This window comes from Aythya fuligula, chromosome 18, assembly GCF_009819795.1.
Source record: "Aythya fuligula isolate bAytFul2 chromosome 18, bAytFul2.pri, whole genome shotgun sequence".
Lineage (NCBI taxonomy): Eukaryota > Metazoa > Chordata > Aves > Anseriformes > Anatidae > Aythya > Aythya fuligula.
The window spans coordinates 8,862,935-8,884,087 of NC_045576.1; the positions used below are offsets into that span (position 1 = coordinate 8,862,935).

General features: G+C 39.5%; 1 protein-coding gene across 1 annotated transcript in view; it reads right to left on the reverse strand.

Annotated features, from left to right (window-relative positions):
* Positions 1-21,153, reverse strand: part of ABCC3 (ATP binding cassette subfamily C member 3) — a 47,497-nt gene that overhangs the window by 12,271 nt on the left and 14,073 nt on the right. Inside the window, exons 3-17 of the mRNA XM_032199793.1 lie at positions 20,380-20,505; positions 19,374-19,511; positions 17,514-17,639; positions 16,668-16,729; positions 15,346-15,477; positions 11,019-11,237; positions 8,572-8,749; positions 8,182-8,343; positions 7,036-7,128; positions 5,486-5,689; positions 4,123-4,269; positions 3,628-3,715; positions 2,537-2,603; positions 714-840; positions 195-371 (exon numbers count right to left, since the gene is read on the reverse strand). Coding sequence (XP_032055684.1) covers positions 195-371; positions 714-840; positions 2,537-2,603; positions 3,628-3,715; positions 4,123-4,269; positions 5,486-5,689; positions 7,036-7,128; positions 8,182-8,343; positions 8,572-8,749; positions 11,019-11,237; positions 15,346-15,477; positions 16,668-16,729; positions 17,514-17,639; positions 19,374-19,511; positions 20,380-20,505 — 2,046 coding nt within the window. The remainder of the gene's footprint in view (positions 1-194; positions 372-713; positions 841-2,536; positions 2,604-3,627; positions 3,716-4,122; positions 4,270-5,485; positions 5,690-7,035; positions 7,129-8,181; positions 8,344-8,571; positions 8,750-11,018; positions 11,238-15,345; positions 15,478-16,667; positions 16,730-17,513; positions 17,640-19,373; positions 19,512-20,379; positions 20,506-21,153) is intronic.

Here is a 21,153-nt window from a genome sequence, read left to right on the forward strand (position 1 = left end):
GTGATGCAGTACAAACACTCAAAGTTGGGAACACGTTTAAGTCCAACTAACTCCCAGAGAACTGCCTGCATGTTTCAGCACTGATTGTAATAGGGATGCTGTCGTAAAGATCAAACCAAGTGCTGACTTTACAGTGTTCTCTTTAGCTTGACAGAAGAGGAATCATCAAGCAGGTCTGACTTGAAGAAAATTACCTTCTCTCCTATCTCAGTCTGATCTCCTCCTGGCAGCACTTCCAGGTCAGTTTTTAAAGCACAGGCCTCCAGGACATTTTGGTATTTTTGTTCATTAGGAGCTTGGCCAAACAAAATATTATCTTTCAGTGTGGCATTCTGGATCCAGGCTTGTTGAGGCACATAAGCGACAGAACCCTAGAACAAGATAGGAGAAAGGCAACTCCAGTTTATTATAAGCATCAATTCAAGCTTACAACTCTGATTAAGATCTTCAGCACACATATATAGATCCTGTTTGATACATAACCAAACTGTACATATGTGTACTAATTGCTGATCTACAGTTGATGGAATCAAGAAAGTCATTTCATGTAAAACACAAGTAAACAGATGTGGACAAAACCCAAATAAACACACAGACAAGCTGACATAGGAGCAAACAATGTCTTCTCCAGCCTGATGTGCACTGCAAGCAACGGTAGGCATAAGAACCACATGTCTGTACCACTGTTAAATAGCATTAGAAACAATACCAACCTTCACAGCCACTTCTCCTTCCAGCTTTTCCATTTCACCCAGGAGCGCAGACACCAGAGAAGATTTTCCACAGCCAACATGGCCAACAACAGCAACCAAAGCACCACTGGGGACCAACAGATTTATACTGTGGAGGAAACAGGCTGGAAATTAATTAAATATTAGTTTACTAAAGACATTAGAGGTCTTTAAATGGCCTGAAATACACAGTGACAAATCAGCCTGACAGGGTATAGTAAGCATAGCTTGGTCACTGGTTTTCTCCTCCCTTTCTCATCTACAGTCAACTGCAAGCAGAACTGCAGGAGTAAATGGAAACCTAACATTAATCTGTTTTGTTGGTTGTAAATCAGTGGGATTGGTAACAAGCCTTCTAAGACCCTTTGCTGTGTCACATCAGTCCATCAGCAAATCAAACAGGGCTAATAAGCCTTTTGAAAGCAATCTTCCAGAAATCTTTTGGGTTTGATTTTAAAAACCAGGAGCAACTGTGCTGAAGCAGTGAGTGAATACATCACACCTAAAAATGTCCTAACCATTTTACTAAAATATTCCCAGTGCTAATAAACAGGGTTCACAATTACAAAAGACAAATTAATCTTTCCCAGTAAAAAAAAAAATCCTTTACTGTTTTCCCCATGATGTCCTAAAAGGTACTGCTTTAGGTCCCAGTTCTGAAGGTGATATGGAAATGACTGATGGACACAGTCTCTTTGCCTTCAGTGTCTTTCACTAATGAAATCGACCAGAACTTCTGTTTGCAAAGATCCTGATGCAGAACTAAGGCTTTAATGCTTTTGCAGATTCTTCCCCAGGAGGTAGTTGATATTTTGCACACAGCGAGAATGCTTTGTTTGTTTGTTTTTAAAAACATGAAAGCAAGAAATTTCAAAAGCAATGTGTTTTTTTGTTGTTTTGTTTTTGTTTTTCCTTCTTCCCATTATTCTTTCCCTCTGGCTGAGGTTTGCCTTACTGCTATTTTTAGGAAGTCACCAATTAATTTTTAGGCCCAGGTAGCTAGCAATTTGTGCTGGAGATGCATGGTTCTTTCTGATACAAAACCCAGAACACTGAAGTCAGCCTGACTGTAGATTTGGTTGCCTGAACCAAAGCAGCTCCTTTGAACTCTAAGCCTCTTGCTGGCAGGTTATCCATGAACAGCCTGTTAATGTAATAAACTCAGCACAGCATCACGAGCTGCTCAGACTAAGAAGTCTATGAATACTTATCAAGTTTCTGTGATTTTGATCTGGCAACAAAGCATAACACGGGGACGTATGTGCTTCCAGGCAAATTTTGTTTGTATTCATACAAATAGGCAAAAGAGTGAAACGTACACCTCCATAGCCTGGAAATGGCATATGTATAGCCACAGGGATGAGCCTGCTACAAGAACCTTAAAAGAAGAGACTACTGTTCACATGCCCATGAGCTAGAATTAAACCCAAACCCAGACATCAGAACTGCCTTCATAAGCAATCAGATCAATTTAATTTGTCTACTGCTTCAGTTAAAAAAACAACAACAAAAAAAGTATTTAAGAAATTTACCTAGCCTTTCTGTCCTTTAATAGATAACTAGTCTAGGCTGGTTGCTGCGGAGTTAAAGCTTTACAGCACTGTTCTGTAATGCCTGAATACTGTGAGGTGTGAATATTAGCTAGGCGTTTTAAAGTCAGACGAGATGCACTACGGGGCACGTGGTAACAACCTCTCCCAGAAAAAAGCCTGCAGATATTAGCAGATGTTTTTCAAACTGACCTTCCAAAAGCCAGAAAAAAGGGAAGCAAGTAGATGTATTGCAGTTGCATAAAGAAATCTTACTCTTTCAAAGACGGCTTAAGGTCCTTTCCCCAGCTGAATGTTGCGTTTTTAACACAGATGGTATAGCCTGCATGACAAAAATGCAACAGAGAAGGCAGGAAAACTGTTACACGGAATAGCGTGACTGAGAGACTTGCACACAAAGGAATCTTTACAGGTTTCATGTACATTGCAGTTCCCTTTTCTATTGGTATGGAAAGCACAGTCTAGTGATTGCAACTGGGTCACGAGATGGGAATGTTCATCAGAGTGAAAATAACTGGTTGCAGCTTAAGCTATAGACAGTGAGCTTACAGACCTACGAGCAGAAAAGTCCTGCTTCACTCTGTCCAGGTGAGGCTGGTCCCAACATTTGCTGCTCAGAGCAGTTCTCAGAATCCGTGTGCAATCATTAGCACAACTGTACTTGAGAAACCACTTTCAAGTCAGTAGGAGACCAACAGCATGCTGTTGACTTTGATGATTCAGATTAAATTTGCCTCTGCACAGCTTTTTGCTTGCCACAATAACAAGTCACAGATCTGCAGGCTTTCTTCACCTCCTGTTGGAGCGGTGTATAACAATAAGCACGTGGCAGCTACACAGCCATCCCTCCTCCTCTTCCTCCTCCTCCACCGCATCACACACAAGAGAGGTTTCAAACCGTAGTATCACCAAAGTCCATTACAGGAGAAAACACAGCTTTCCAATGGTTTGCTCATTCTTTTAGGATATTGTGCTTGCAATAGAATAAAACAGAACTCCTGTTTATAATATTTCTGACCATTTGCGCAGTGTGAAAGGTGTGAGAAGGTCTTCTTGACCCCAGTCAGTGGATGCACTTCATTATTCAGTGGCATTAGCAACCATTAGATTGCAGATGCAAACTCAGGCCCAACAAATGCAGTGCAAAGCTCAAAGATAGAGCCAGAAGCTTTTGTAATTTCCATATAGAGTAAATGATAAAACACACATTCTTCAGAGAAGAAATTAAAAAAATAAATAATATTGTTGTCATTTGCTTTTTGCTTTTTTGCTAACTCAGCCAGTCCAAAACAAACACAAGATGCTTGTTGTATTAACATAGTTTAAAAAAATACTGATATCTTTACCTGGTGCAATCACTTTCGTTTCCACACAATTTGGATCAAGCTCATCATGACTCAGGAACTGCTGAATTCTCTTTAGGGAAACACTCGTCTAAGAAAAGAAAGCAGCATTATTTTGTCATTCTTTTAATGGGGACTTAATGCTCTTACTACAGAAAAGATAAGCATGCAGAATGGCTTAAGCCACCCCATGGGCTTCCTGAGCAGTGACTCATTCTTTCCCTGCAAGCAGTCTTATGCTGAAATTCATGTTTTTAACTGTGAACTTTATTAGACGAAGCTACATTCATCTGAGTGAAGCAAAATTTACATATGTGAAATGCCACACACACAAGCTTACTCAGATGTCTAGCTTTCTGATACATGGCAGCACTAATGAAAGCATATTGGAAAGAAAGCTAGCTAACAGGCAGATACGTGGCAGCTCTGCTTTCCAGAAATCAGAGCTATCTGGTGTTCTTTGTGTCTGAAAGAACTTACGCAGCAGACCTTCCTTACCTGTGCAATGTTGCTAATGACCTGTGGAAGCATATTGAGGGGAAACTTCAGGATATTAAACAAGGAGAGGGAGACAAAAGCCTTTTCTGCGTCCAGGATATTATTCTCATCCACTGAGACATATACAGCAAATGTTGTCAATGCTACCTGAAAGCCAGAAGGTGAGTTTACTGCGAGATGTGTGTAACATTTTGACACTTTAAAAAGTAGTCAAGCATGGAGCATATTAGAAATAAACGTATCAACAACAATATCAGGAAAATTCTCCATATTTGACCTTTTCAACATGCTTGTCACATGAGTAAGTTGATATTTGTTATCAACAAAAAAAGGCATGCAGAACGAAGTAACCGTCAGATTACTAATGGCTAACGTTTAGGTGAACTAGGAGCTTTAGTTGGTGAACTACAGAACCCTGGTAAATTCAGAAAAGCGTTTATCTAGCTGTGGTTTGGCTTCATTTCCAGCTCCACCTAATCAAATTTACCCATTGTAAACTGCAGGCTAAGCAAACAAAATTTACTGATCAATAAGAAAGGCAGTAACAGCCAAGTTATTTGCTGGTTCGCTGTATGGCAGGGACCATGCATTGCAAAGGTACCTCCCTGTGCAGTACACCAGCAGTGAGCAGGCAGAGGAATGTGCACTGAACCCAACTTGAAGGAAACATGAAAGAGGCATGATCTGGAGGCCGTTTAGAACGTTTTTACAGGGTTGGGCCTTTGATCTTGACAACTGTTGGCTAAGAACATTTTTGACAAAGCACTTATCTGAATGTTTTTATGCATGCAAACCAAAACTCTTAATGCAAAAGGGATCGTGGTGCAAAATAAAGAAAAATGAGGAAAAAAATCATTTCAGAATTGACAACGTGACATTCAGGCTTTATATTTTTACATTAAGACTTTTTTTCTAAGGTAGTAGCATAATTTAACAGCTCCTTCTCCCACTAAAACAGAGCACTGTAAAAGGAAAGGCAGAAATGAAAGTGTAAGACGCTGACTCGACCGACTCAAAGCTTTTTGGCGAGGGCTCTTATACACAGGTATCTCAGATGTTTCAAATTCTAGTTTCAATTTGTTGTGGGAAATACTTTGAAGTGGTTGGAAATTCTCCTGAGACAGCTATTCTCAGCTTCCACTGGCAGGCTTTACCAATAAATACTTTGATACTGATTAACAAATGGGCTCTAGATAAATAGAAACCTTGCTTCAAAGCACATGAATAATATTTTTTTTTTTGAAAGGTATTTATATATCATTCCAACTTACAGTTGGCAAGTAGAGGGCCTATTTACGAACTTCACATATCCTTCAACGATATGCTTGTACAATTTAAAAAAAATCATGCAAATTCAACTTACCAGGAATGGAGCGCTGATCCATGCAAAGGTGGACAAGGAATTGAGATAGGCAGATTTTTTCAGAACTCGCAGCTCATTCCTTCGTATCTCCAACACTTTTTCTGAAAATGATGGCTCCCAAGCGTACAGCTTCAGCACCTTTATGCCACCCAGAATCTCATTCATTAATTTAATGCGGGAATCTTTATACCGCATTTGTTCTACCTAGGTTATTGGTAAACACAGGAGACAGTGTGTCACAGGAATGACTAGATGAGAGCTTTAAACATGTTGTCTCATAGCTGCGATGGTCCTTGGGCTATTTCTAAAGAGGATGCAGAAGGAGATTAAAGAAAGCCAGACCATTATCAGTAAACTCACTGTGCAAGCCTGTACTTCCAAAGAAACCAGGAATCCAAGAAAATTGTTGAAAAGATGAGTATGAAAGCCTTCTAGTCATCTTCAGTGTTAGGAGTTACATTTTCAAAACCACCCTTACGAAAGATTCAGGTGTTTCATAAAATACTACCCTACTTCCTTTGATTTCTTCAGATTTTGTTCCTGATATACATAGTTTTATTTCTCATGGGATCCCTTGAAACTTGTGGTTACTCCTAGTTTATTTTTCTTCTATACACTAGAACACAGTGCTTCATTCAGCTACTTCACATAAACCAAATCCCTGCTCAGCAGTATAGACAAAATGAAAAATTGTGTTCACACACACCTAGTTATGCATCTCCAAGCACCTTATTGTGGGCAAGGGAAAAAAAGGAATGCTACTATTAACTTGTTAGCACCAAAGAGATTTAATGGAATGTCTGGATGTCTCTTTAAGGCATGTAATAATGCCACTCTGTTACTAAGGTTGTGTTTAAACATGTTACTAAGGTTGTGTTTAAATATTATCATTTATACTTGTTTTCCAGCTCTTACCCTCTTTACATCAGTAGCTTGATTTCTCTTTTAAACCTTTCAGACAGCTACTGATAAGCTACACAGCACAAACTACTTATGAGAGTTTTGTAGCACAAAGCCAGAGGGCACTATTATATTGTTTTTTCAACCTTTCTTGACTAGAGACTAAGTGTAGGGGAAAAAAAGGAATAGAAGATATTTTTACCTCAAGATAATAATTCAAATTTAGCCCCAGCTCAGTAGTGATGAAAGTCAACACTGGCCATTAATACAAGAAACAAGTTGCCACATTTCTTTTTCCATCTCTAAAAAGTCATTCATAGCTCAAAGAATTACATTTGCCCTTTCCCTAGATGTTCCTAGAAGCTGCCAGGTGAAGGGGATACGGAGATAAAAACTCCTTGCTAATGCCAGAAGCTGTTGCAGCAGCATGAGTCAATGACTCAATGCCACACCTTTGAATAGCATTTGATTCACTATGGAAAAACTACCATCTGAGAGGATACAGTTATTAAACTTATCAGCACAATCTTACTTTTAAGTCAAGTAGTGTGAATGGCATCTCAGAAATGGCCAAGACACTGCTGATGCCTTCACTTCTCATAGCACAGTTAGAAATCTAGATAATACCACCTTCTCTGCTGGTACCTTACCTGGAATGCTCTGGTTTTTATTGCTATTGCAGAGTTCAATGGGATAAGTAAAACCATCACAGCAACTCCTGCCAGCACAGAAGGCCCTAAAGCCTTGATTGAAAGAAAAAAAAGGTAAGTTGTTGTTGTACCCAAGTGCTGCTATCCCCTATGGCGAGCATTAAAACAACAGCAGGTTACAGAAACCGAAATGCTTTGCCTCACTGGTGAGCATTCTGCATAGGCAGCTGAACTCCTCCTGGTGAAGTATTCTGAATCCACACAACAACGAGGAGACAGAAAAATAAGACAACATCCATCCTGAGTTACCATTACACCAGTATTGGTGACAGCAGAGTGCTTTGTGATTTACCTGGTAAGCGGTTCCCAGTGGGAGGGGAAAAAAGTCTGAGCTAACACAGACACAGAGCTATTGAGCAAATCTAGAAATGAACAAATAAGCTACAGAGAAGGGATTTTTTCTACTGACTTCTCCCTGACCTAGGGAACTGTAATTACTGAATTAACCCAGTGCCCTCAATATGGATAAGAGCACACACAAACCGCTAACTACACTGCTTACCAGCAGAGCAGTAACTCATAAACCTACTGCAGCTTTATGGCTCTTGAGAATAAATCAGTATAGTTACATTGGTGCTCCTGCTTTACACAGATTAACCGCAAAGAAACATTTTAAAGAGGAAATCAGTGCTCTAACGAAACTCGGAATAAACAAGAAACTTCACTGAAGCAATGGAAAAAAATATGTTTATTCCGGGTGAGATTTGTTTCATGCTGACTCACACAAAACTTCTTGTTATGGCATAATATGGTTGTACGATTGTTTTTTAAGCACTCCCCTCGAGTTCTCATTTGTATCTACTACTGGGAATACAGTGATGAGTCCAAAACTGCACCTATTGAAGCATCCTAGGGACAAAGGAAATATAAAGGCTACCTTTGGCTTCAGATGTGTTATCTTGCCTGTCAGCTGAACAAAACGACTACAAAACTAATCGATCTTGTACACCACTGAAAGTTATTTTACCAAAACCAGGCAGAAAAATAAGCTTATAAAAAAGCAGCGGTAGGTCAAAGGATCAAAAATCTTTATACTTGTACGTCATTTAAAAAAAAAAATCTGAAGAAATGTGACAATGTCTGTACCTGCCAGAGGAAATACAAAGCTAGAAATATCTGGAGTGGTGCAGACCACAACATATTCAGGAAAGTCACCAGATCCATGAAGCGTTGGGCATCCACTGACATCAAGTTGACAATTTCTCCAACAGTAGATGAGCGCTTTGCTGAGTTTGTGATAACTAAGGACTGAGAAATAAGAGAGATTCTTTGGATTCACAATCTTGACACATATGAAGAAAGATGGAAAAGAAATCCTCAAGAATTAAGAAAACACAATACTCCCCATGAATTTGATTCACCAACAAGAATAAAATTATTCTCACATACATTAATTCTTAATCTCCAAAGAAAAAGACTTCATAACATGGTTTGCTTGTGTTGGTGCTTTGGCCCACAAAATGCTTCCAGTCTTACCTTTCTGTATATCACTCCAGTGATCCCAGTTCTCAGCCTCAGCCCAGTAACAAAGCAGTACTGGAAATGCTGGTGAAGTATGAGAGTCTGCAGCACAGCGCAGGTAAACATCAAAGCTGCAATCAAAAATCCCCACCAGGCTGGGGCATCTTTGTTCTTAATGAAGCTGATTAATACACTGTTTTTCAGAACATTAGGGAAGGAAAAGGAAAAAAAAAAGAAAACATACAGCAAGTTTAATGGGACATAACATAGCTTCCCTCAGCTATGGCATCCTGCCACATCCTCTCTCTAGCCACAAAAAGTAAACAGCTCTCCAGGATGCAAGCTGAGTTATGACTTCAGCCAAACAACATTGCAAAGATACAACAGCAAAACCTGAGCTTTGCCAGTGAGAAAGTCCATTTGTAAGTGAGCCCGTAGAAAATGAAATATGACGAGAAAGTCTAGATTTCCCCTGCAATCTGGTGTTCAAACACACAGCTCCGTGTCTGGGCTTTGCCAAGCAGCTGCACAGGGCAAGAGGTGAACAATACAACATCGTAGGACACTGCAGTAAAGCAGGCAAAACCAGCTTCCCACCCTCCTACCCAAATACTCTTCCAGCAGCCCAAGCACCTCTGCCTGGGGTGCTTTCCCACAAAAAAAAAAAAGCTAGATTAAAAGAAATCCTTCAGGATGGATGCACAGGAAGTTCTCTACTCTCACTTTTTTGGTAAAACTGTAGTACCACTAAACTGGTTATCTTTCATTAATAACCATTTCTTACTGCAGATAGGTGCTCTCCCTGCAAGACCAAAACAGCTGTCATATAACAAACAAGCAGAACAACGTATTGCAATGTCCAGAATTCTCAAAAATCACATTTCTGACTCCAGACTACTGACCAGAGAATTGAATTTTCAAAATAAGAGAGGAACAGATTTGGGTCCCTGATTCAGATAACCAGCAGGGGGGAAATAACACTTGGAAACTACTAGGGAGGCCCAAAGCCTTGCTTTAGAAGCATGAGGTTGCTTCAGCTTCAGATCTGAGATCTTCCTTTTGCATAACACCATTCATTCATGCCTTAAGTGGACAGCTTCAGAAGAAAAAAACTCTTCCTCAAGATTCAGCAATCTTTTTAGAAACAGAAAACTAATTTATGTGCAACTTGCCAGACAACCATGGCTTTTTCATTTTCTTTTGCCACTAGAATTGCATTTTCCAAGATTGCAGGAGTTTAGACTTGAGCAGAAATTCCCCATCATATGCCTTGAGATATCACTGACAACATATCCAGGAATTTATGCAATTTTCAGAAATTCCCAGAATAGACTATAGTTAATGTGTTCCCAGCAGGAAGCCAGCTGCCTCCTCTTCACTAGGGACACTGGAAGAAGACAGACTGCAAGCTATTAATGTCACCATATTGGGCTGGACCCTTTTTTCGGCAAGTGTCTGGGTATGTCACAAACCACCCACAAAACAACACTGTCTCTGAACACAGCTCCACATTATTTTAAGACATTTGTATAGAAACAGAGCCTTCCTTTCTCCCTTTCCCCACATTCACCTATGGCCCCCATCCAAACCCTTCATGCATTAACAGGACCACGTGTTTGGAAACAAGAAGCGATGGTTTGATAGAAAGCAACCACCATTCTCTGAAATGCTTCAATATGTTTTTGTTAGTTAATGATTATCTGGCGACATTCTCACCTCAGGAATAATACTAACAGAGAGAAAAATGTGGGGATTGTGCAGATAGCCTTATGGATCTGAATGACCAGTGTCCCCGAAGATGGAAAATAGGGATGTTCCCCATTCAGGGAGAATTTGAGGACATACCAGTTTTGTCAAGCTCTTGCTTTTTTGTTCCTCTTTTTTTTTTTTTTTTTTTTTAAACCATTATTTTCTGTTGCTTAGAAATTTACTGCACATTCTCATCACTACATACTGTTAAGAATGCACAAACTTATCTAAAGTCTCCAAAATCTATCCCAGATGATAGCAGCACTGCCAAAGCACCACGTACTTGAGCATCACACTTTATTTGTATTGTCACACTACAGCTGCCACCACCAACAGCCCATATGGGTATCAGATATACAGAGACTACTGGATCCAGCAAGAAGTGCTCTGCATTGATTTCACAAATAATCTTTTAGAACTGGGAAGAAATTACTTTGGACTGTTGCACAGCACAACAGGTAATTTGTAATCCAAAGCTGTCTATTGGTGATGGGTGATTTATGAATCTTTCATTTCAAAGAAGCTTGTCCAATTTGCAGCCTAGTCCACAATAAAGAACTCCTGTCTCAGGGCATTTCAGGGGGAAGGTGGGGAAACTTACACATGCAGCACTGTGAGGGAAACTAGTTATGCATTTCAAAAATAAATATTGCTTGCCAAAGCCAAGCCTCCATAGAAATTGCACATAGAAACTACTCACACAGTAAACCAACCTTAAGAGCTGAGGGTTGACGAAAGAAAGTAAGTCTTGTATCAGCTTGAAGAAGGAGCCGATTAAGAAGTATGGTCCGAAGGTCCTCAACAAAGCTTTGAGGAAGGAAGGCTTTCTGTTGTGCTTCTTGTCTCTAATCAGAACTTCTGCCTCATCTGGACCATCACCAACATGATTCAGCATGTGGTTAGATTTCTTCCTATATGTCACATCTTCTTTCCTAGGGGAACACATCAATCAAGTAGTGACAACTGATGATGAGAACGTCATTGCCCTATGTGTACAGTACTGCAGTGGCATCCAAAAACCTAGCTCCTTTCTTTGCTCTGCTACAGCAGGACTTCTGGCAAGATCTGGACACATTCAGGGATAGCCCCCTCTTGTGTGATGAGTCTTGATTTCCTTTATTTTTCTGCATAACACCCCTCAAAAGGATGAGGTGTACCCCACAAGCCAGAAAGCCAATCACTTGGGGATGAGAATGAGGCCCAAAGGAGTAGGAGATGAATGGCTGACTTCCTTTGGCAGACAACTAAATTGACCTCGAATCTCCAGTTTCTTCTAAAAGGATCCTCTAACAGCTGGTATTTACATGCCACGAATAGGCACCCTCACCTAGTCCTTCTGAGACTATTCTTTATTCTGTCACCAGCTGCACTAAACCTTTACCTTTATCTGGTAGCACAGCTGCTTTCTGAGAAGTCTGAGTCCCTCTGGAGACAGGCACTGAACCTCATGCCAAGCTGCGAGAGGAAGCAGGCACAGCCCACTTCAGAGTTTTGCGTTCCCGGGACTTTTTCAACAGAGTACAAACCATAGTGCAAAACAAAAACCTCCAAAGCTGAGCTATCTCTGAGATCTGGGACACAGATGACCAAGTTCCTTCCAGAAGAGAAACTCTGGATTTAGCTGCCTAAAGTTTACTCAAATGACAAATCAAGCAGTTAAAACTCTGTTAACTCTCTCCAAATGCAAAATAAGCCAATGAAAGCAGGATCTTCTGCAAAGATCTTTGAGAATGACTAAGGAAAAATTCACCCCAAAAGTTTGTGCTGCTCTCCAGGGCTCTGGGCAAGTTTAACAGCGGAACCTCTTGGGTTTAGGTGCCTGACTTCTGTAGCCTATCAATACAGATTGGGTGCTCTGAAAAATTACCTCCTCCTCAAAGAGCAGCCTGGCAGCTTTTCTATCAACATGTCCCAAATTGCTGTGGAGTCTTGAGGGCTACGGGACCTAAAGAATAATTCCATGAACGTCAGCCAGGAAGTTTAAATCCCAAATCCAGGTGGAGCAGAGGAAAGGAAATGTGAGTCAGGGACACATAAGCCTTATAAGAAAGGACAGATGGAAGAGAGACCCTAGTGTTGAGAAAAAAGGCATTTGAAAAATAACTTGCAAGTACAACCAAGTGAGGTGGGATTTATGATTCTTCATAAAGAGCATGCAGATTTTTTTGGAGCTGGCTGGCTACAGAGGCTGGTAATTCCAACAGCCTACAAGAGTTCAGAATGATCGCTGTGGCTAACAGCCCGCAGGTAGAAACTTGTTCACATCCTTTCAAATGAAGGCATGTGCAAATCCCAATTTCTTTGCAGTACAGTTTGAGGGTGGGGTAGGGGAACCTAAACCAGACAACATTTTTTGTTTTATCGCTTTGTTTTGTTTCAGACGAGAATAAACAGTGTAGTCTTTGTTCTTCCAGATCAAACCTGGAGAGTTTATGAGTAAAGCTTTATTTTCTGACAACCAGGCTGTTACAACGCATTGAAGGAGAAACAGGACTACTTGCCCATGGCTTTGTGCTATTAAAAATGTTTATTACAGTGAGCTAACAGCAATGAAATAGATCTCTTGCAGCAAAAATCCCAAAGGGAGAAAAAACACATCTAGTGTTTACTACGGGTAGCTAGGTGAGGCCAGGATTTCAGCAGTGTGTGGGACTCGTCACACCCAGTTTTTTCTCCAAGCAAAAAGCATGTGCTTGGCTTCCATTATTTACAGCTGGGCAGATAATAAATGCTGATTATCTCATGGGAAGCACATAGCTTTCTCAGTGGTAACGACAAGGCACTATATCTTCAATTCATCTACATAAGCAAAGCCTCTAAAATCAGAAGCTAACTAAAAAGTGAGGTGAAATAGGTTCCAGTGCGCTCTCATCCTTCCAGCACAGCTCCAGCTTTCTCAGAAGCAGCAATGCACTTACCAGTAAAGTAAGCAGAGACTTCAGCCATACAGTCAAATGAGCAAAAGCAAAAAGACTACTAGCATGCTTTATTATTATTGTTGTTATTATTATCTATAATAATGATTTGAATCCACAGTGATCCGACTTAAATCCAAACTGATCTATTCTGTAACTCATTAGTAGAGAATCAATTATTAGCAATTATTTAACAGTAATTCACAAGGGTGCTTTAAAAGAGCTGTGAAACAATATGCAAAAGGAGTTTTGTAGGTTTAGGTAAAATAGGAATATGATAATCATTACAATGAAATAAGTCTGAAGCTTTAGCTATGCCAGAATTGCAACTGATTAATTTTTTAGAAAGAAGTCATTACTATGTACACTGCAAATATTTTCCATGACACTTTCTACACATGCGGAACTGAAACAACATTTTAATATCATAAAACCTTACCCAGAGGAGATCAAATCAGCAGAGTTAAAAAAAAAGAAAAGCCTTTCCAATGGCTTCCAAGCAACTACCAATGATGTTATTTGACATGAAGTAATTAAGAATGCCTACTTATAAATGGAGAATAAACAGAGCCACCCAGCTTTCAGAGTTACTTGAAACAGCAATCCAGAGTACAGGGATTTGCTTTGTTTTTGCTCTTTTCTCCACCTCAGGCTCATTAACGTAGTCTCCACAGAATTTTACCTGAGCTTAGTATAAGCCAGAATTTAAGGCTGAATTCATTGCCAACCGGCCCCAGTTTGTATGAATGATTTCCAAAACGCAATGAACCCCATAACAAAACCCCAGACACAGTTTCTGGTTTTCCAGCAAAAGTTTTCCTGGACCCCAGGCACTTCTGTAAAATGGCTGTGCTCTTATTATATGAAAGCCTGGGGGACTAAGATTCATGTCTGGGCAGCAAGAGACCAGAACCCAGACAATGCACGTTATTCCACACCGTAAAAGTAGAGACATTAAGTGAACAAAAAACCAAATCAACCAACCAACCAACCAAAGTAAAACCACAACACACACACACACACACACAGCACTAGGGGACAAGCTGCTGGTGTTAGTGCTGGAAATCTTTCAAATTTTAGCTGTGAAGTGGAACTCTCCACATCATATTTAGCCTTGCCAAAAAGCTTATGACTTTCCTAATATTATCACATAAAAGGGTCTTTCCAATTTGGCAAGGATATGCACAGAAAATAACAGAGGAAAGCTTCCATATGGAGAAGAAATCTCCACAATGAAAGGAAATGGAAGGCCAGGCATCCTCCTTATTGACATTTTTCATTTGAAACACACTATTAGCACATCTATTTGTTTGGAGACGTTTTGGACACTAACCAAGGAGTTAGGAACAGAGAAGGAAATACAGTTACACAATAGGTAACTTCTTAAGATTACACTGGGACAGAACATGCAATAAAAAGGATATCCTCTCCAGCATGGATGCAACTATATGCAAGTAATTCTGACCCTCATTCCATTTCCATCAGAGATCATGGGAATTCTGCTGATAACTTCTGAGGCAACAAGAACAGGGTCTCAACTCTTAAAGTAGGCTATTCCTCTCCCTATATACACAATACACTTCACTTGTTGGGACAGTTTCATACTTTTATTGGTAGGAAGTGAAGAATTATTTACTGCTGAGAGCCTTCAGGCTAAAATTAATGTCAGGCCAAACCCTCACGATGGCGATAATCAAGAATTCCTTTTGTTTTATGGTGCCCAGAAGTTGTGTTCTAACATGACTAGGAGGGATGCAATTATAGGGTTAGACATCTACCAGCTCAATAATGAAAGTTATTAATTTTCTCCTATCCAACCAACTCATCCCCTTCTGCTTATACATCTTCAGCCCTTCACCACATGGTAAATGACACTACCTGCCCATGCAGATTTTAAGCACCTCGTTAAAAAAGTGTGTAGGTGGTACAGAAGCCCCAGAGGGCTCTTGCTTGCCTCTGCCTAGACATATTAAAATAAGCCAATTTGACTGTTAATATTAATGAGGAACAGATGGAATAAGAGACAAGTGCCACGTTTACTTGGCTCACTTCTAGGGATGAACAGCTTATTAATGTTGAAGTGACTCAGATCAATCCCCATTCGCAGAACTGTTCGTATACTTACTGTTTACACTCTGCTTTTTCCTTGTCCCATTCTTTACTTAGTTGTTGTACAATACTTTTTGAAGTATCTTCTTCATTCAGTGACCACAAATCCTTATCTTCAAGGGGTCTTTTGTAACCAAGAATTGCCATGCTGCATATATGGAGAAAAACAGTCCAACTCAGTTTGGAAAAAAAAAAAAAAAAAAGCAACTCCTAGCAACAACTCTAGGACTAGTTAGCTAACAAAAGCAAGAAGATACATCTCCACAGAAGAAAAGTGATAATTATGCCTTCATTTCCCTTTCCTCATCTCTATGCTTGCACTTAAGGAGAGGATACAACACAGTTTTCATTACATGTACATTTTTCCTAAAGTGGTATTTTCAATAAAATACAACAAAAGCCAACATTCGAAAGCCTTTGAATGAAACTGTGGTGTTAAATGAAAATACTGAAGATTTAGAAATAAAAATAACGGAATCTATCTGAATTAACTGTCAGAAGTGAACAAAATGCAAAAGTAAAGCTCACATAAATTAAAGGAAAATCAGATTACTCTCTCCAAATAAATGAAAACTACAACTGTAAGTGAAATTTTGCCAAGGGATAGAAACATCTAGTTGCCATAAATCTCTACAGGAAAGCTGAAAATTCAGAACTCTAGAAATTTAGAAAGATCTCACTCTAAAATGAATTTTACAGGGCTGTTGCCAGGACAATAAAGATACATGGATGGAAGAGAGAAGATCTCAACACTCTCAACTACTTTGGAAAAAAACAAGTCTTAACATGGCCTCTGGTAACTATGCCACTTCTTTATCATGGAGTAAAAGAAAATCTCATGTCTGGATCTTTAATATCATCCCATATTACAGCAGTATCATCAGTTGGTAATAATCATTTGTATATATAACCCAGCTTCCTCTTGCACAGGAAATGTCCTCATTAAAAAGCATTCACCCATGAACCTGAACAGGAAACAAAATGCATCTCAGCTGGGTGAAAAGTTGCCACTATCACCTGCAAGTGCAACACAGTCTTACAACTTCTTTCAGGTCACACTCCAGCATGTGGTAAGCACAACCAGACTGCATATCCTATTAGGCATGTCAAAATTGTTACCATACTTTTCAGAAAAGAAGTTTGGGAAGTATGAGCACTCTAAAAGTGGTTTGTAAACATGTAAATGGTAAGAGCGCTGACAGTGCTGTGAATGAAAGAGCATCCAACATCAATTACTTGCAGGGACAAAAACCTCCATGTTGGTAACTCTGTACAACACGTATCATAAATAGAGTTTAGGGCTGTCAGCTGTCCAACACGTTGAAAAGAGAGGCTCACCTTGTAAACCACCAAAACGTCAATCTTGAGAGAAAGCCTGAAGTTAACTCTGGAGATGGATTCTATGGTAAAGTTATACGGGAAAAAAAAAATCAAGATATATACTATTACTTCAACAAGACAACAGCTCACTTTGATCAGTTTTGCTCTATTATACGGTATATTACACGTATGTACCTATGTCCTAAAAGGACATAAAAATTGATTTATTTCATTTCCCATGTCATGCAGAACTCCTTTCAAAAATTGCTTAATATATTGCCTTTAAATCACACTTACATAAAGGGAAACGTCATTCTACAGTTTCTGAAATTTTCATTCAGGAAATTAACTCAGTTTCTCTCTCAGTCTGGCTCAAGAATAAATCTAATTATAGAGACCATTTTATGAAATGGAGAAGAAATTTAACCTGTGACACCACTGATACCTTCTGTTATTAATGTTTTTCCATATCTATTCTCAACACATATAAAATTGGTTTATTGGGTCAACCCTGAGAGACTTCAGCTAAATGAATGTTAAGCAGGTAGAAAACCATCTTCATAAAAATCACCCCTGGAATAATTAATACTACACTTTAGTTGTCATAAACGAAATTTATGAAGCAGCAAGTAGGAGAGTTGTTTTCACCACACAGGTTTCGGTCATTAACAATGGGATTTGAAGCCTTTTTCCATTACGCGTTACTAGTACTCTCCATACCTATTGCTTCTTAAGGGGGTCACCAAGTACAGCTGGAATCTCAATGACAATCCAAAGCTTTTTTCAGTTACAAGTATTTTCACTAGGACTCTCAAAACATTATATAGTCTGTAAAGTATAAGTAATGCAAATAAAAATACTTACAGGGTCTGTATTAACAGGGGAAAAAAATGGAGGCTTTTCTTTAAAACATGAAAGAATCAACTCAATGATTATCAAAGCAAAGTAGATGTAAAATGTGGCAAACCTGAACCTTTCATTTACATGGCCCTAAAGGGAAAAAGAAACACAGTAAATGGTTGTTATTATTGTATTTCCACCCACAACACACATAGACACACTGTCTGTTTCAGCTTCTTTTGGCAATTCCTTTCTTCCCCTACAGTTGAATACTGTGAAGTAGCTGCTAGCAGGAATTATCTTACAAAAGTATGCACATACTCTGTAAAGTGCCTAAGAAAATGCTTATCTCCAAGCTTTTCATTAAATTCTGTCAACTTCAAAGTGCTTATGCATCTTCATTGAATGCAGACACCCTCTGGAATCGGGACTACATGACATCCTTTTAAATTACCTCCAGGGGTTCTTGCCAGATCATGTCGTAAGCATAGAAATTGTCAACCCGGATCAGAGAACATACATTTTCTTTAGTATCTTCTCTCTGACAAGCAATCAATGTCAAATGCTTTCAGAAGAAGCTACAAGAAAAAGCACTGCATTGTATAACAACAGTTCCATCTGCTCTAGAGATATTTCCTTTCCCACTCATTTGAGTATGCAGTTGACTTAAAACTTCTTGCTATGAGTGCATGTCCCTTACACGGTTCTTTCATAACCCAGTGTCATTGTGAATGCTCTCATTGTTCACTTAAAACTTTTAGTCCTTAAGTGTAAGAGAAAGAATATTTATTTGGTCCTCGGCAGTTGCAAGAACAAGAGGGATATTACCCACAGATGTTCTAAGGCTCTGCACACAGAATTTTAAGATGATTAAGGATTCAATCATTTATAGTCCAATATTTGTACTTATTCACCAGTACCACAATTTTAAAATTGACTTTAAGTAGTGTACAAGTGGGTCTCACCGTGATTGAGGCTACCCTCTGAAAAAGCTCTACACAGATTGTCATTTAAGGTTTGATTCAGTTTCTGCTGGAATATTTACAACAGTCTGACACAGCAAGATCCTTGGTAAAAGGATAACACTGCTAGTAGTTTTAAAAAAAAAAAAAAAAAAGTATAAAAAATCACCAAACAGAATCAACACTGATTTCACTGAGGAGAAGCAATCACCTTAATGTTTTCCAAATACTTCCTTTCATTCCTAGTCTTTGATGATCTAATCACTGAAACAATCTGCTTTGCCCTACTTAGTGAAATTTGTTTCTGTGAAAAACAACTTTCTTACTGTGGGAGAACCTGCTATGCTTTCAAATGGGAATCATAACAGCCCAGGTTTCTTTTCTCTCCCTCCAACTTTCTGGTCTCTATTTACAGCCACAGTTGGAGTCAAAATGCTGTCCTCACCACATTGGGCACTGACAAAAAGAAAGCCTCTGGAGTTGTATAATACGGTCAAGCTGCCGGAACAACAAAGGAAGGAACATTATTTATTAAAACTCATTATCTTCGATCACTGCCCATTCCTATTGAAGCATGGCAGGGGGCTTGAAAAGAGAAAGGGAAGGGGAGGAAAACAAATAAATAGTGAGAGCCTGTTCATGCGTGTGTGTGTGTGTGTATGTCAGAGTATTGGTACAGCCCTCAGATGTCTATCAGGTTTCCAGTATAGCCTTGGGCTAAGCAAAATCTTTGTGACATTGCAGGAGAAACCCCAGTTCCCTTCAAGTTAGACCAGTCTGAGTCAAGGCAACGGAACCAAATTTCTCTTTCTGGCAAAAGCCAGCTTCAGGTCTGACTCCAAACTTGGTGATTCATTCCCTTCACAGAGATGTTAATGCTACATTTCCTGTTCTCCAAGTGCTAACAAGGATGGCATGTTACCTGTGCTGTTGTAGTCATGATCTTAGACCGGAGAGGCCCCACGGCGCAGAGCACAGACAAAAACCAGAAGATAATGAGCACCCCAGAGGACTGAACTCCTCTCAGTCTTTCATATTGAATAAGCAATGTAGCTAACAGCTGTGAAAAGTAAGTACAGGAACATGTGAACACAATCCCATCCCACTGCTCCCCTTATTCACACTCTCATTGGCAGCAGGACCACTTTGAAAAGAGGCCCCATCATCATTTTACAGAAGTCAATGATAAAACTTCCTCTGTCTAAGGGAAGCCTTGAATAACTTTATGAAATAATTTGTTTTTATCACTTTCAGAGCCTCTGCTACATAATCCAATTTTTAAACCAGACGTTGTACCTAGGGCCACACGCAATTACACTTTAGCGTGTAATATATTAAACAAATTTAAGACCTGTCATTTCTCCTGTCCAGATGGACAACCATGACTTGTCTAGAAAACAGCATTAAAAATAAATTAAGCTTACCAAGGGAATTAAAAACTTAATGGGCAAATTTTACAGCTTTATTTTTCACACAACAGCCCCAAGCCTGTTTGTTATCTTAGGTAAAGCAAATTTGGTTTCTGTTTGATGGAGGAACAACCAACAGATAAAATAATCTGACAAAGTCCAGTACAATACTGAACAATGCACAAGCCAAGCTCTATCATATCTCCCCATTTAGGCAAAGTCATACCCAAATTCTCTCCACACCTGGATCACAAGCCTGGAGAAATAGATGAGAGCAAGGTGGGAGAACAATCTCTCTATTATAAAGATTTCAATTTACATAGGTAAGTCTGCATGAGAGAGATGTCTGTAACTGTGGTCTTTTCAGTTGGCAAAATTTGTTTCACTAATCCAAATACTAATCATTCAGTTAAGAGAGCACAGGGTTAGACAATAAATGTAAAGGAACCCCTTTCCTCCTTCATGCATGTAAGTAACAGTTTTCTTACTAGTCCCACTTAACAGAAAACAGCTACGAACCATAGTGATGCCAACAATCAAGGGAGTCACAAAATAGACTGGTGGTGGCGTTCTGCTTTGCAGGAGCTCATGGAAAGAGTAGAAGAGATCTGCCCAGCTCACGCACCACAGCAGGACACCGAACAGCTGAAAGCAGTCAAACAGAAACTGCATTTGGTAAATTCATCTTCAAGGGCAATCACATGGCTAGCAAAACCATTACGATTCAAAGATTCCCATCGAGACAGAAAAACAAAACACTGCTACAGTGACCAGCTGCATTTAGCCTAATGGAACTGTCCCGCTGCAATCAAACCAAGGATCCAGTCTCAACTGTTTTGCAAGGGATGTGCAAACAACTAGGAGAAAGATTAATGTATTTACCTGTTGGGTTTTTTCTTTTTTCCTCCCCTCCCATACTAGTCAGTTTTAATTAGAAACACAGGCAGCATGTAGATTAAAGGCAGACACGCTCTGAAGCAGATGCCCGGAATTTTTCTCCAGGATAACCCAATTCTCTCATGGTCCATGGGAAGTGACTTGCTTGCTTTCCTTAGACCTAGCCATTTATAAACCAGAGGAACTGTTGACATCAGCCATCTCTTAGGCACAAGACGCAGACAAGTCACATAGCTGTTAAGTGGGTAGACTGGCTTGAAAAAATACTTTCCTGTGCTTATTTTCACAATGAGATGAAGTTTTCACTACAGTTACCTTTAAGTCTTTGTTTTGCAGCTTTAACTGGTGTTGGCTCACCAGTGGTGAGCTCTTTAAGTGGTGTTGCTCTTTTCTGCA